Genomic DNA, 13,260 nt, shown 5'->3' with positions numbered 1-13,260 from the left:
AACTCATAGGCTTTCCACCTGACAGGTGAGAAATTATTTTTTTCCAGACGAAAGCAATTCTTCTTAGAATCATAGAATCATAGAATAATAGAGTTGGAAGGGGCCTATAAGGCCATCGAGTCCAACCCCCTGCTTAATGCAGGAATCCACCCTAAAGCATACTTGACAGGTGGTGGTCCAGCTGCCTCTTGAAGGCCTCTAGTTTGGGAGAGCCCACAACCTCCCTAGGTAACTGGTTCCATTGTCGTACTGCTCTAACAGTCAGGAAATTTTTCCTGATGTCCAGCTGGAATCTGGCTTCCTGTAACTTGAGCCCATGATTCCGTGTCCTGCACTCTGGGAGGATCGAGAAGAGATCCCGGCCCTCCTCTGTGTGACAACCTTTCAAGTATTTGAAGAGTCCTGACCTGTCTCCCCTCCATCTTCTCTTCTCCAGGCTAACCATGCCCAGTTCTTTCATTCTCTCTTCATAGGGCTTTGTTTCCAGACCCCTGATCATCCTGGTTGCCCTCCAGCTTGTCTGCGTCCTTCTTGAATTGTGGAGCCCAGAACTGGACACACCTTTAATGCACATGTAACGCTGCCCAAAAGTGGGTTGACACACTTCTTGCTTACGATGTCTTTCGTAACCTCATCTTGCGTGCATCAAATGGTGGTTCAGTGTAGCCTTCCCCAACCTGGTACCCTACAGCCATGTTGGCTGAGAGTGACGGGCATTCCACCCCGATGCATCTGGAAAACACAGACTGGGGAAAGCTGATTTAGTGTCTAGTTGTGCTTGGAATTTTGTTTGCTTCAGCTTTGTTGAATGTGACCATTGCAAGAGGCACAATCCGCCAGAAAGCTCTTGTGCGTAAACTCTGCCAAAGTGAATGGGTGTTGTGCAAAGCATGGAGCAGACCAAGGTCCATCTAAGCTGCGTGGCATCCATGTTTTGCCATAGATAGTCATCAAGGGGAAGCCAGGAGTTGGAGCTGGGGGTGGAGTAGTCAAGTCAGAGCTAGAAACCAAGCCAAGAGTAGGAAGCCAGAGCCATGAACGACTTTTGCCTAGGCAAATAGTCAGACTCCACCTGAACAGGAAGCCTTTATATAGTCCTTCCTGTCAATGAGGGCCTTGGACTGCTAGGTAGATGAAGTTACTCTAGTACCTGGGAACTCTTTATTGGAGGGGTGAGGAACTTTTGGCCCATGTGCCAAATGCAGAACTCTGCCCTTTGTAGGTGCGTCCACACAACTTACTGTCTGTTCTGGGTCGTGTTAAGCAAGGTAGTCAGGGCAGGAATCACGTCAGGACCTTGGAAAGCCCACTGCAAGAAGTGCTGGCCGGACTATCCTCCTATAAGGAGCTGTTGTCTCAGCAAAGAACTGAAGTCAACCAAGGCCTTAAGGAGGATGACAGAGCCTAGTCTTCTAGTGGTCCAACCCTGCTGGATGCTGACTCTAATGCAGAGTCTCACAACTAGGAGACACCTCACTATAGTGCAGTAGACAGTGACTAGGTGACCAATGTGTCTGCTGAGTCTGCTGTCCAAGTGCTAACTGTGGATGGACAACTTCAAGGTCCCTGCTTTGTTCTCCCTCCTTTGGGTTCTTTCTCTTTAACCTGGACTGGAAAGTCCTTCAATAGAGGATGCCTTCAAACAGAGGACTGTCCTCTTGCAGTTTTTCAATGGGACGGCTGTCCTCTGTGAAGCCGGACACATGATTACCCTACACATTAGGTGATATTCCCTTGCTGTTTCAGCAGACACATGCTTCTTACTTTCAGGGGTGGGGTGGGGTGGAAAGGTGGCAAGCAATGTACTTGAACGTCTTCATAGATCTTGACAGGAGAATCTGCAATTACATTTGCAGCGCTTAGGAAAAGGTCTGGGAAATCATCCACTTATTTATGAAGCACCCAGAATGCCGAAACGTACCTTCTCTGCAGCTTATTTTCCAAGCTAGATGAAGAGTGCCAATTATGGCAAATCACGGCGAACGTGTTAACGATCTTTGCACCTGCACAATTATATCAACATATCATTTGAAAATCAAATTCAAAGGGTAAAAAATATACTGTATTTTCTGGCATATAAGACTACTTTTTAACCCAGGAAAATCTTCTCAAAAGTTGGGGGTCGTCTTATACGCACAGTATAAGATGACTTTTTAACCCAGGAAGATCTTCTCAAAAGTTGGGGGTCGTCTTATACGACCAGTCATCTTATACACCGGAAAATACATCTTTGAAGATGGATTTGCATAACACCGTATAAGTTATACAGTTGCCCTGAACTTGGATTTCTGCACCATAGGATTTCAAAGAGAGTTAGGACACAGTCCAGGGCTATGGACTCTTGCAAAAGCTTCATGGGACTTGTTGTTGTTTGGCTTCCATGGTTTCACCAATGGAGAATTTTGCAGGAGGATTCCCTTACCCTTGACGCCTGAGCTAGTGAGTCATTGGAGCAGCACAGCCATGCTCAGTAGAGGACAGCCTTCCCCAATGTGTTGTCTTCCAGATGTCTTGGACTTTGACACCCATCAGCCCCAGCCTAAATGAGCCTATTGGCTGGGAGTGATTGGAATTGCTCCCCATCGCATCCGGAGGGTGCCAGGTTGCAGAAACCTGTTATAGGCAACCTGTGGCCCTCCAGACGTTGATGGACTCCAACAGCCCCATCCAGCATGGCTTTTGAGATAATATTGCCCCAAGGAGCCCTAGTTGCAATGGAAGTAGGGTTGCCATATGTCCCGGAACACTGGGAATGACACGGTTTCCAAGCATTTCCAAAATGTCCCGGCCAGTCAGTCAAGAATCCAGGATTCCTGTTCCAGCCGGCTGGAGAAATTCCAACCTCCGAAATGGTGCCTTGAGCCTGCTCAGTGGAGTGCAAGTCTCCATATTGAAGTCTCCTCTAGCTTTTGAGATCTAGTGGAGAAATGTAACTTAGTGTCATTTTTTCCCTGTTTGTTTGCTTAAACTGTCCTTTGCCTATTATTTATTTCCAGGTGCTTAAGTACTTTAGGCTGCAATCCTATGCATACTTACCTGGGAATAAGTCCTATTTAACTTAATAGGATTTGTTTCTGAGTAGACACACATAGGATTGCAGTGTTAGATAACTAAAGCTTAGATAGCTTTCTTTCTTTCCCTAGACGTTTACATATTGCTCAGTTTTTTAAAGAAAAATCCTAAACCCCCACCCCACAAATTGTCCCGGTTTTGTGGATTCAGACTATGGCGACCCTAAACGGAGGACTGTTCTGTCAGTTATCAGATTCCCAAATTCCATCAGGTTTGAAGGCCGACGCTTCCACAGCTTGCAAAAGTTACGGGTCTTTTCTGCCCAAAGGCATGCGACTTTCCCCAGACGAATCCACCACTTTGAAGGTGGGGAGGCTGGATGGGCTTTGCTCCATGTTTGCCAAGACGTTCTGCCAAGTTGTTAGAGGCAAAGCGACTAGCAGAGCAGGTGTGCTGAAACCCCTCTTCGGGCTCATTTCCTATTTCAGGATCGCTGGATAAGTGGGAGCGACTGACCGTGGCCGATGCACTAGAACCCGTCCAGTTTGAAGACGGAGAGAAAATTGTTGTTCAGGGACAGCCAGGGGATGACTTTTTCATCATCACAGAGGTAAGTCTGACTTTCTCGCCACAAACGTGTAATCGCCATCTTTGAGATCTTCTGGAGAAGCCCTTCTTTCAGTCCCGCCATCTTCACAGGCGCGCTTGGTGGGAACACGGGAGAGGGCCTTCTCGGTGGCTGCTCCGGTGCTCTGGAACTCTCTTCCCGGGGAAGCTAGGCTGGCTCCCTCCTTGATGGGCTTTTGGAAGCAGGCAAAAACTTGTTTGTTCCGACAGGTCTTTGGAGAATAATCTGGTCCTCCATCTCTGTTAAGGCCTTTAAATTGTCGTGTGTTTTGAACATTTAATGTTTTAATATTGTATTTTTTTAATTTTAATTTTTGTACATTTCTTTTCCTAGGTTTACAATGTATATGTTTTAAATTTTGTAAGGCCACCTTGAGGCCCAGTATTGGGCAAAAGGCGGGATACTACTACTACTACTACTAATAATAATAATAATAATGAAAAAGAATGGAAAAATGCACAAAAACAGGACAATATGAGGTTTGGATGGGTGCTTGGAAAATCTGGGTGATGGTGGAAATCACTTGCTTGCCCCCTTGAGAAGTCTCTCGGAGAGAAACCGAATCCCCCTCCCCCACAGAACTGCAATTCCCAGGGTTCCCCACAGAGAGGGAAGGACTGGTAAACCCATTTAAATCTTGTAGGGCAGCTACGCTCACTGACTCCGCCATCCCGCAGTTTTGGTTCTCATCACAGTTTGGGGCTGCAATTTAAAACCTCGTTTCATGGGGATTTACAGCCGTAACATAGCTGGAGAATTTAGCACTCTGTGCCGAAACAGCAGGGGGGTGGGGTGGGGGCTTTCTTGCCTCTGACTTATCTCTATACCTGCCCCCCCCTGTTGTTTCCAAGCAGTGGGCTAGATTGAAATGCAGAGGTGTCTGGAGATGGAGTGAGGTGAGGTGGGGTGGGTGGGTGTGAAACCATTTAGAAATAAGGGAGCCCCACCTATGCAAATACCACTTGTCAGAATTAAAAAGCGCTGCATTCCCTTTTACTGGATTGTATCACGCTGAGTTGTCGTTCTGTAATTTAAGGGATGCTGTGGCGAAACGGATGGAATGGGAGAGGTGGTGTGTGTGTGTGTGTGTTTGTGTGTGAATGCATCAGTGTTGGTATCAGCTGACAACAAGGTTGTTAGAAGGAAGGATTCGCTTGACGCCACCGTCATTGTTCTCTTCATTACAACTAAATTACCATGGTGCTGTCTCTGTGGAACTGCCCTTGGAAAGCGCCCAGAAGCTACAGCGGAACCAGAATGTGCTTTTAACAGGACCGAGCAACAAGCTGTATCAAGCATATCATTGCTCGTTGACTTCATTGGACTCGGGAGGGAACCGGAGCCAATTCAAGGTGTTGCTTTGGATGTTTAAGGGCCTAGATCAAGGATTGGCAACGCGGTGCCCTCTGGAGATTTTGGGCTAAAATTGCCACCAGATAGAGCCACCAGCATGGCCGTGGTAAGAAACATAAGAACAGCCATGCTGGATTGGACCAAGGGCCCATCTAGTCCAGCATTCTGTTCACACGGTGGCCAACCGGCTGCCCCCGGGAAACCCACAAGCAGAGCAGGAGTGCAACAGCACCCTCCTGCCCATGTTCCCCAGCATTTGATGTACATAGGCATACTCCCTCTGCTACTGCAGGTAGCCTATAGACATCAGGACTAGTAGCCATTGATAATATCGTTCTCTTCCAGGAATTTATCCAGCCCCCCTTTTAAAGCCATCCAAATTGGTGGCTATCACTATATCTAGTGGTAGTGAATTCCACAGTTTATGTGTTGTGCTAAGAGGAACTCCCTTTTATCTCTCCTGAAGCTCCCACCAATCACCTTCATGGGATGACCGCATTGGGCTGTAGTATTATGGGAGAGGGAGAAAAAGGTCTCCCCATCCACTTTCTCCACACCATGCATGATTCTGGAGATAAGACATAATAGCCATCAGGACTAGTAGCTATTATAGCCTTCTCCTCCAGGGATTTGTCTAACTCCCCTTTTAAGCCATCCAAAGTGGTGGCCTTCACTACGTCTTGTGGTATCGAATTCCTTAGTTTGACCATGCACTGTGTGAAGAAGTCCTTCTTTTATCTGTCGTGAATCTCCCACCATTCAGCCTTAGACTGAGTCAAAACATGGGTCCATCCAGCCCAGTATTGTTGTCCCAGATTGGAGTGCCGCTCTGCAAGGTTTCAGGCAGGACCCTTTCCTAGCCTTACCTGGAGATGCTGGAGCTTGAACCTGGGGCCTTCTGCATGCAGAGCAGGAGATCCACCCACTGATTTGAGTTATTTGAGTTATTTGAGTTGTACCTCCAAATAACCACAGTTCTCTGGGCGCTGTACAACGCCTTCATATTCCCACCTTTCCTCTAAGATGGCTGACATGGTCCTCCTTCTCTCCATTTGATCCTCAACAACAACCCTGTGAGGTAGGTTAGGCTGAGAGTCAGTGACTGGCTCAACCAGTGAACTTCACAACTGAGCAGAAACTAGACCACGGCTCCCCGTGTCCCGCCATTCTGAGCACTACACCCACTGGGCTTTCTGGTGGCCAAAGGACAATAGAAAAAGTGTATGTGTTGCTGGGGGTGGGTGGGTGGGGGTAGGAGATGCATCCTCCTTGGTTAAAGTAAAAAGGATGAGGAGCATCTTAAAGACAATTGTATTAACGGAGTAGAGCCCACCTTATCAGAAGCATGAAAGGGCTATATTCCCAATTGGTGGACATGTATCTCGATGGGTAGAGAAACAAAGAAAGAAAAAACACGGGTAAACAATGGTGCTAAAAAGCCATGAAATGGAAGCCTGCGAGTTATCTATGCAAAGCTCAACTGTACACGAGATAAGCACAGGGACCATTCTGCACATCTGTAATTGGCGATAACGCCCCTTTGCTAGCTTTGCTATGGAATTAATTCCTTTGGGATTAAACCCCCTCCCTATTTGGGGCAGGGACTTTTTTGAAATCTAAAGTAGCTACTGATGATGGTCTAAAGACATAAGCACCTAAGAAGAGCCTTGCTAGATCAAACCAAGGGTCTATCTGGTCCAGCATTCTGTTCACAGAGTAGTCAACAAGCTGGAATCCCACAAGCAGGACACGAACAGGACAGGATCCTCCCAATCATGTCCCCCAGCAACTGGTGTACATGGTCATACTGCCTTTGACAGCATGGAGGCATCAGGACCAGTAGCCACTTAGAGTCTTCTCCTCCAAGAATTTGTCTACCTGAGACCTGGAAAAGCTTCTGCCACTCAGAATAGGCAGTAATGAGCTTGATCAATACGTTGTCCACCCTGGTATAAGGCAGTTCCTTGTGTTTCGAATGTTTGCAGGATTGCATGGTTTGGTTTGTGAAGACTGGAGGGTGAACGATCTAAAACCCAAACCCTACCAAATCAACGGATTCTTCTGCCTCCAGACATTTTCTGAGATCTCCTTTCCCACCCTGCTTTTCACACAACAGCATCAGGCTTTCCCAGCCTGGGCAGATGTGGAATGCATCTGCTGGATTTTCAAGGTCATGGAATTATCCCGTTTGAAATTCCTGGCACAGAGGTGCGGGACCTTAAGCGCCGTGCAACGCTTGTTGCCATAAAGAATTACATTTTGGCAAGGGAACCTCGTAACAGATGCACAGTTCCCCAAAAACAAATTTGCAGCCATATCATATAAACTCTCACCGCTGTGTACATAATGCTCGGGAGCGTTTGCCTGTCTGATTTCATCTAAACCGAACTGTATTGGTTTTTTTTTTTAAAAAAGGTACTTGCCTTAAAGAGGCAGGCTGTGTATTTAGCTGGGTCTCCAGTTTGGTTATAATGCAATCCCACATATAGTTTTAGTGAAGAGTCAATGGCATTCTGACCAGGGCCGGTGCCAGACTATTTTGCACCCTAGGCAGGTGAGCTGCTTTCACCTACCCACCCATCCCAGCGTACCTGGGCGCGGGGCACCATCTCGCCTGCCCAGCCGAAGCGAAGCCAGAACACTGGGGCAGGGGAGCGGCTTTGGAATGGCTCGCCTTGCCGGAAGCCGCTCTGGGTGAGCGACTTCTGGGCACGCCGTTCCGAAGCCCCCTGCCCACCCCCCTTCCCCAGTGTTCTGGCTTCGCTTCGGTGCCCACCCAGCCGAAGCGAAGCCAGGACACTGAGGCGGGTGGGCAGCTTCGGAACGGCGCGCCCAGAAGCCGCCCTCTCAGAGCCGGTGTGGGAGAGCGGCTTCCGGGTGCGGCGTTCAGCGCCCCCCTTACCTTGGCGCTCTAGGCGGCTGCCTGAGTTGCCTCTATGGAAGCGCCGGCCCTGATTCTGACATGTCTGACATTTGTCCACATGTCTGCTGTTTCCCTGCCACAAGGTGATCATTGTCAACTCTTCGGGACAGGAGCCATATGAACCGCCCAGGGAGCTTCGGCTATTGGGTGGTATAAAAATGCAATAAATAAATAAATAAATAAATTGAAGGCCTGTTGGAGAGGCGGGTAAGAAATAAATTATTATTATTATTATTATTATTATTATTATTGATCCAACATGCTTAATTCCTTAAGCCTTGGGGTTCTGGTGTGCTGGGATGGTCAAAGGCTACTGTCTTCCTCAGTCCATAGGGGGATGGGGAGGGAGTAGCCATAGCTCAGGGATTAGGCACCTGCTCAGAGGCATGCACAAGGGGTGTGCCTGATGTGCTCAGGCACACCCTAATGTCTTGAACAATAAGCGCTGAATTAAGGCAGGGCATTGAATAGGGATCCAGACGCAGTGGGAATGGTTCTCTGATTGCTCTCCGGTGGCTCTGCCACTGCACTGAACTGCTGAACTAGATGGATCCTTGGTCTGATCCAGCATAAAATCATAGAATAGTAGAGTTGGAAGGGGCCTATAAGGCCATTGAGTCTAACCCCCTGCTCAATGCAGGGATCCACCTTAAAGTATTCCTGACAGGTGGTTGTCTATCTGCCTGTTGAATGCCTCTAGGGTGAGAGAGCCCACAACCTCCCTACCCTAGGTCATTGGTTCCATTGTCATACTTCTCGAACAGTCAGGAAGTTTTTCCTGATGTCCAGCCGGAATCTGGTTTCCTGTAACTTGAGCATGACTCTTCTTATGTTCTTAAAAACATTTTTTTTAGATAGCTGTTGTTTCTGTGTGTGCTGTCTGTTTATATCTTTTTATGTAAATGCTTTTGGACTTTGTGCAATGTATTTTTAATGTTTTCAAGTTTTGCCAGCCTCCCAGACAGCTTCTATGGGTCGGTATAGAAATATAATCAATGAATAAATGATTGCTTCCTTTGCCCTCTCCACCCACACCCCAGGTTAAGGGATCCTGGATCTTGGCCCCGAGGTTCAACCCTAGTGGGGACTACTCTTTGAAGCTAAGGAGCTAAGCCTTTAGGGAAGCAATCTGTAGAGACATGGAGGGGAAGGTTTGCCAAGGGCTCCACCCTGCATCTTCCCCAAGCCTGACTTGAGCAGCACGGTATCTTAGGAGGGAGTCGGTCTGATTCAGTTGCCCGAAAATGCTCAAACCCACAGCTGTGGCAGGCCGTCCTGGATTTTTCAGCTCCCACGTTTCCACCCCCCTGCCCGTATCAGATCCTTTGGCTCTAGTTATCATCTGCAAGCACCATATATGGTCTGGAGTTATGTCATGGAACTCCACTCAGTATGCTGAGAGAGGACGCCTCCCTCCCCTCCCCAATATCGGTTGCATGTCGAGGGCTTCACCACGCTGGATTAGCAGTTGGGCTGAATGCCATCTCGTTGATGGGAAACCATTCCAACCACGTTAAATTTGCAAATCAGGAAGAGAGAGAGAGAGAGACGGAGCAGGATGCAATTAAAAAGAGAGCAAGAAAGCAAGGCCAAATTATTTCACAAAATTTATAGTGACCCAGTTTTCCACAGGCTGCCTCCTGAGTAATCTTAGTGAGGGCCTCAAAACATTGGTATGTTCCAGATGCATTGAAATGTACCAGGAGGCTTCCGTACTAAGATTTGGCTGGTCATTTCAAATCAATATCCATGGGGTGCAGAATTCCAGGCCCTCTTGAGGTCCCAGTCGAGCTCTCCGGGATTCTTCAGATGAACGCACCTCCTTCCCCTGAACCCGCACTCTTTTGGAGGTCCGTGAGGACTGCTTTTGAAGGTTCATGAGGCAAACACTCTTTGGAAGGAAGGAAGGAAGGAAGATACCGATCCTCACTCTGACCTGCTTGACTTTTTAACCTGAGAGGCACCCCTTTGACACACACACACACACACACACACACACACACACACACACACACACACTGTGCCCGCCCGAGCCTGAGAACTTCCGAAGAAACCTCTTCTGCGGGGATTAATGGAGTCAGGCCCACCTTAGGCTCACTTTGCTATCGCCCTGGATAATCTCTTGAAGAAACACAGCGTGATTAATGATTAATTAGGGAGACGAATGTTGTCTGGGAGGAGTTGCAAAGGGCCACTCTGGGAACAGTTCAGAGCCAGCCCCATTAGTGGCTCACAAACTCCCCCCTCCCCGACCCACGGCGATCCCTAAAGTGATCCTTGCATTAAGCAAAACAAACGAAAAACAACTCTGAAGCTGTGGATGCCTCCGAGAGACCCCGGGTTCTCAGGGACGATTCCTATGTTCTGAGAAGTGATTCCCAACCTTGGCCTTTTGGGGTTGCCGGGTTAATTTATTTTTAATAGGGTCGGAGGGGGGAGGGTGCTTCTGCTGCTCTCGTACGTTTGCCGTGGGCGGCTGGTTGGCCACCATGTGATCCAACATGACAGTTCTTACGTCCTTCTATTCTTATGTGGTATCGTTATTTTTTTAGGGTTTAATTTTCTCCCCAGTGTCGCTCTTGATTGGAGTGGGCATCTTCAGGGGTGGGGCGAGGCTCCAGGGTCTACTATAATTTCAACAGAAACACCATCAGACATCTCTCCGTAGTGGAGAAGACGCTGTCCAGGTGACCACTGTGGATTAGCAGCTTCAAGCCCTCTGCTGCTCCCGTCTTATGGTTCTTTATCTTTAAACTGGACATGGACTGGGCGGCTCTTCAAACGAGGACTGTCCCCTGACAGCACTTCAATCAGAAGTCCGCCCCACTGAAATTCGCCCAGCGTGGCAGCGGCGAAACGACTTGGTAGCAAATCGGTGACTGGAATATGAGGATGGTTTCCAGCCCTCGGTAGAGAGGGGAAGAAGAATAGGGGGAGCTTCGAGAAGTTGGAAAGGAAGAAGGGGCAGCATTTGGCAAACACAGGTGCACGCATCCGAAGGTTTCTCTGTACATCAGATCTGGTTTTTGTAGTTTGTTAAGGGAGGGATGGGGGGAAGATCTCTTCCAGTCCAAGGCTGAGATTCGGTTTTGGAGAAGTTCTTGGAGGCGGATTGCCAGTAATGGGTGGAGCCAAAAAAGGGGCGGAGTCAAAGGCAAAAGGAATGGGGATGAAAATACCCCAAATACCAACATAGTTTAGCTTGAAGCTCTGACTACCAGTAACTAAACTTTGGCAGAGAAAACGGCACGAAACGGGGTAAACCAGGAAACGATTGTTGGTTGTGGAAAGGGGTGTGGCTACAGGAAAGGGGGTGGAGACTGGGGAAGGGGCGGGGCCATCCTGGAGCCCTGAAGGGCCAGGTTGTAAGTAAATAATTTATTTGTGTAGCAAAAGCCATTACAATAAACAAAACACATAAAAACAAACAACCCCCAAAGCAAGATATACATCAGTTTTAAACAATAATAAAACCTAAAATGATTGCTCATCAAGACAGTTTAACTTGTTACAGAATTTCCTCCTTAGAATTGCTGCTCTGAAAGCAAAGCGGGCCACTTTTTCAGAGACCTGGGGCAATCTATCCCCCAATAAAAAATTGATCAAATACCAGATTGGGACCCTTGATGGCCAGATTTTGTCCTCAAGCCCGAGGTTCCTGAACCCCGCTGTGAAACATGGATTACCCATCCAGATTTGGGCTTTATTCTAAATTTCTCCAATCCATGGACTACCCTCATCAATATGGCAACATTACAAAAAAGAGCCAAAATGGCATAAAATAATTTCATCCTGCAACCTTTAAATTCCCAAAGCCTCCTTTTTTTTATTATTTATTTATTTGGCATCCTCAACATGTAGTGCAACAAATGAGGACGGCTGGTTTGTAAGTCCACATCTGGAACGACAGCTTCCTCCAAACAGTTCAGCTTCACCCAGATGTAATCCAAAACATCTGATTCATAAACCCCTTAAAATTGAGGTTTACGCTGGAAATGCCGATGTGTTCCTAACAACGGTGGAACGTAGCCGTTCCCACCGTGGGCTCCTTTGACAGCTAAGGGGGAAAAGGTGATGTATCCGGATGTGCAAATCGAGTGCGAATCCACTCGTGACAAATGTCGCGTCTTACAGATCATTTGATTTTCGCGTATGTCGGGTTTTCCCGACCCTTCCCGTTTTGTACATGGCGGCCAAGACGTGTGGTTTTATTATTCTGTCTGTACTGAAATGGATTAGCCTGTGTCGTTCGGGGGCAATTTATTTTTTTATTTAAGCATTTTTATGCCGCCATTCAGCCAAAAAAGGCTCTCACGGCGGCTCACAAAAGTATTTCTTGATAGTCCCTGCCCACAGACTTATAATCTAAAAGACATGACACAAAAGGAAAGGGGATTGGGAGGGAGGAGGAGGGGGAAAAGCAAAGCAAATTCAGGCACCACATTCTTAGTTTCAAAGTTCAGCAGTGACAGTTGATAGTTGGTAGGAGGACCCAGGCACGATGGAGAGGTGCCTGGCTGCTGCTTCCTCCCTCACTGGTGGCCTCTGCAGTGACCGTTGGTAGCAGGAGGGAGGGGGCTCTCAGCTGGAGCTGGACCCAGGCACGATGGAGAGGTGCCTGGCTGCTGCTTCCTCCCTCACTGGTGGCCTCTGCAGTGACAGTTGATAGCAGGAGGGAGGGGGCTCTCAGCTGGAACTGGACCCAGGCACGATGGAGACACGTTGAAGCCTTTTTCACATATCTGCCCCATTCACATATAAAGCAGGGAGTGGCATGGGGTCTAAGGGCTGTGTCACAAGGATCCATGCAGAAGTGAACATCCCTGCTCAGATCCTGAAGCCTCCCGTCCAGGTGTGATGCAGCAGGTTGCTTCAAATAAAAGGGCCTTTCCAGTCATGGCACCACGGTAGAGTGCCTTCCCCAGGGAGGTTCTCTTAATGTCTTTTTGGCACCAGGCAAACCTTTCTGTATTCCTCCAGGCCTTTTAAATCCGGCTGTAGCTTCGAAGGAGTTTTACCTCTTCTGTTTCCTTCCTCTTCTCTTTGTTTTCCGTCTTGTTCTTTATTCCATGCTCTTCCTTTTAATGCTGCGTCGCATTCTATTGTAACAGTTTCCAGAGGGGGAGTCAGGTTCGTCTGTAGGAGCAAAAACAACAGAGCCTTGTGGCACCTTGAAGACTTGATGGGTTTATTATGGCATAAAGTGGACGGGATCCATGGAAGCTTATCTATAATAATAAAAGGAGATACGTGTACATGTCCCACTTTGACAGCTTGTAGCCTTTGCTGTATCAAGATATGGTCTATTCCTCCCCGTGCAAAGCTGGGTCCATTCGCTAGTGCC

General features: G+C 47.9%; 1 protein-coding gene across 1 annotated transcript in view; it reads left to right on the top strand.

Annotated features, from left to right (window-relative positions):
• The window catches only part of PRKAR1B (protein kinase cAMP-dependent type I regulatory subunit beta), a 108,553-nt gene that overhangs the window by 74,340 nt on the left and 20,953 nt on the right, over window positions 1-13,260 (top strand). Inside the window, exon 8 of the mRNA XM_063143646.1 lies at window positions 3,501-3,622. Within this exon, the coding sequence (XP_062999716.1) occupies window positions 3,501-3,622 (122 nt within the window). The remainder of the gene's footprint in view (window positions 1-3,500; window positions 3,623-13,260) is intronic.

This window comes from Elgaria multicarinata, chromosome 17 (genome assembly GCF_023053635.1).
Source record: "Elgaria multicarinata webbii isolate HBS135686 ecotype San Diego chromosome 17, rElgMul1.1.pri, whole genome shotgun sequence".
In the NCBI taxonomy this organism is placed as follows: domain Eukaryota; kingdom Metazoa; phylum Chordata; class Lepidosauria; order Squamata; family Anguidae; genus Elgaria; species Elgaria multicarinata.
This window is presented reverse-complemented; position numbering and strand designations above follow the sequence as displayed.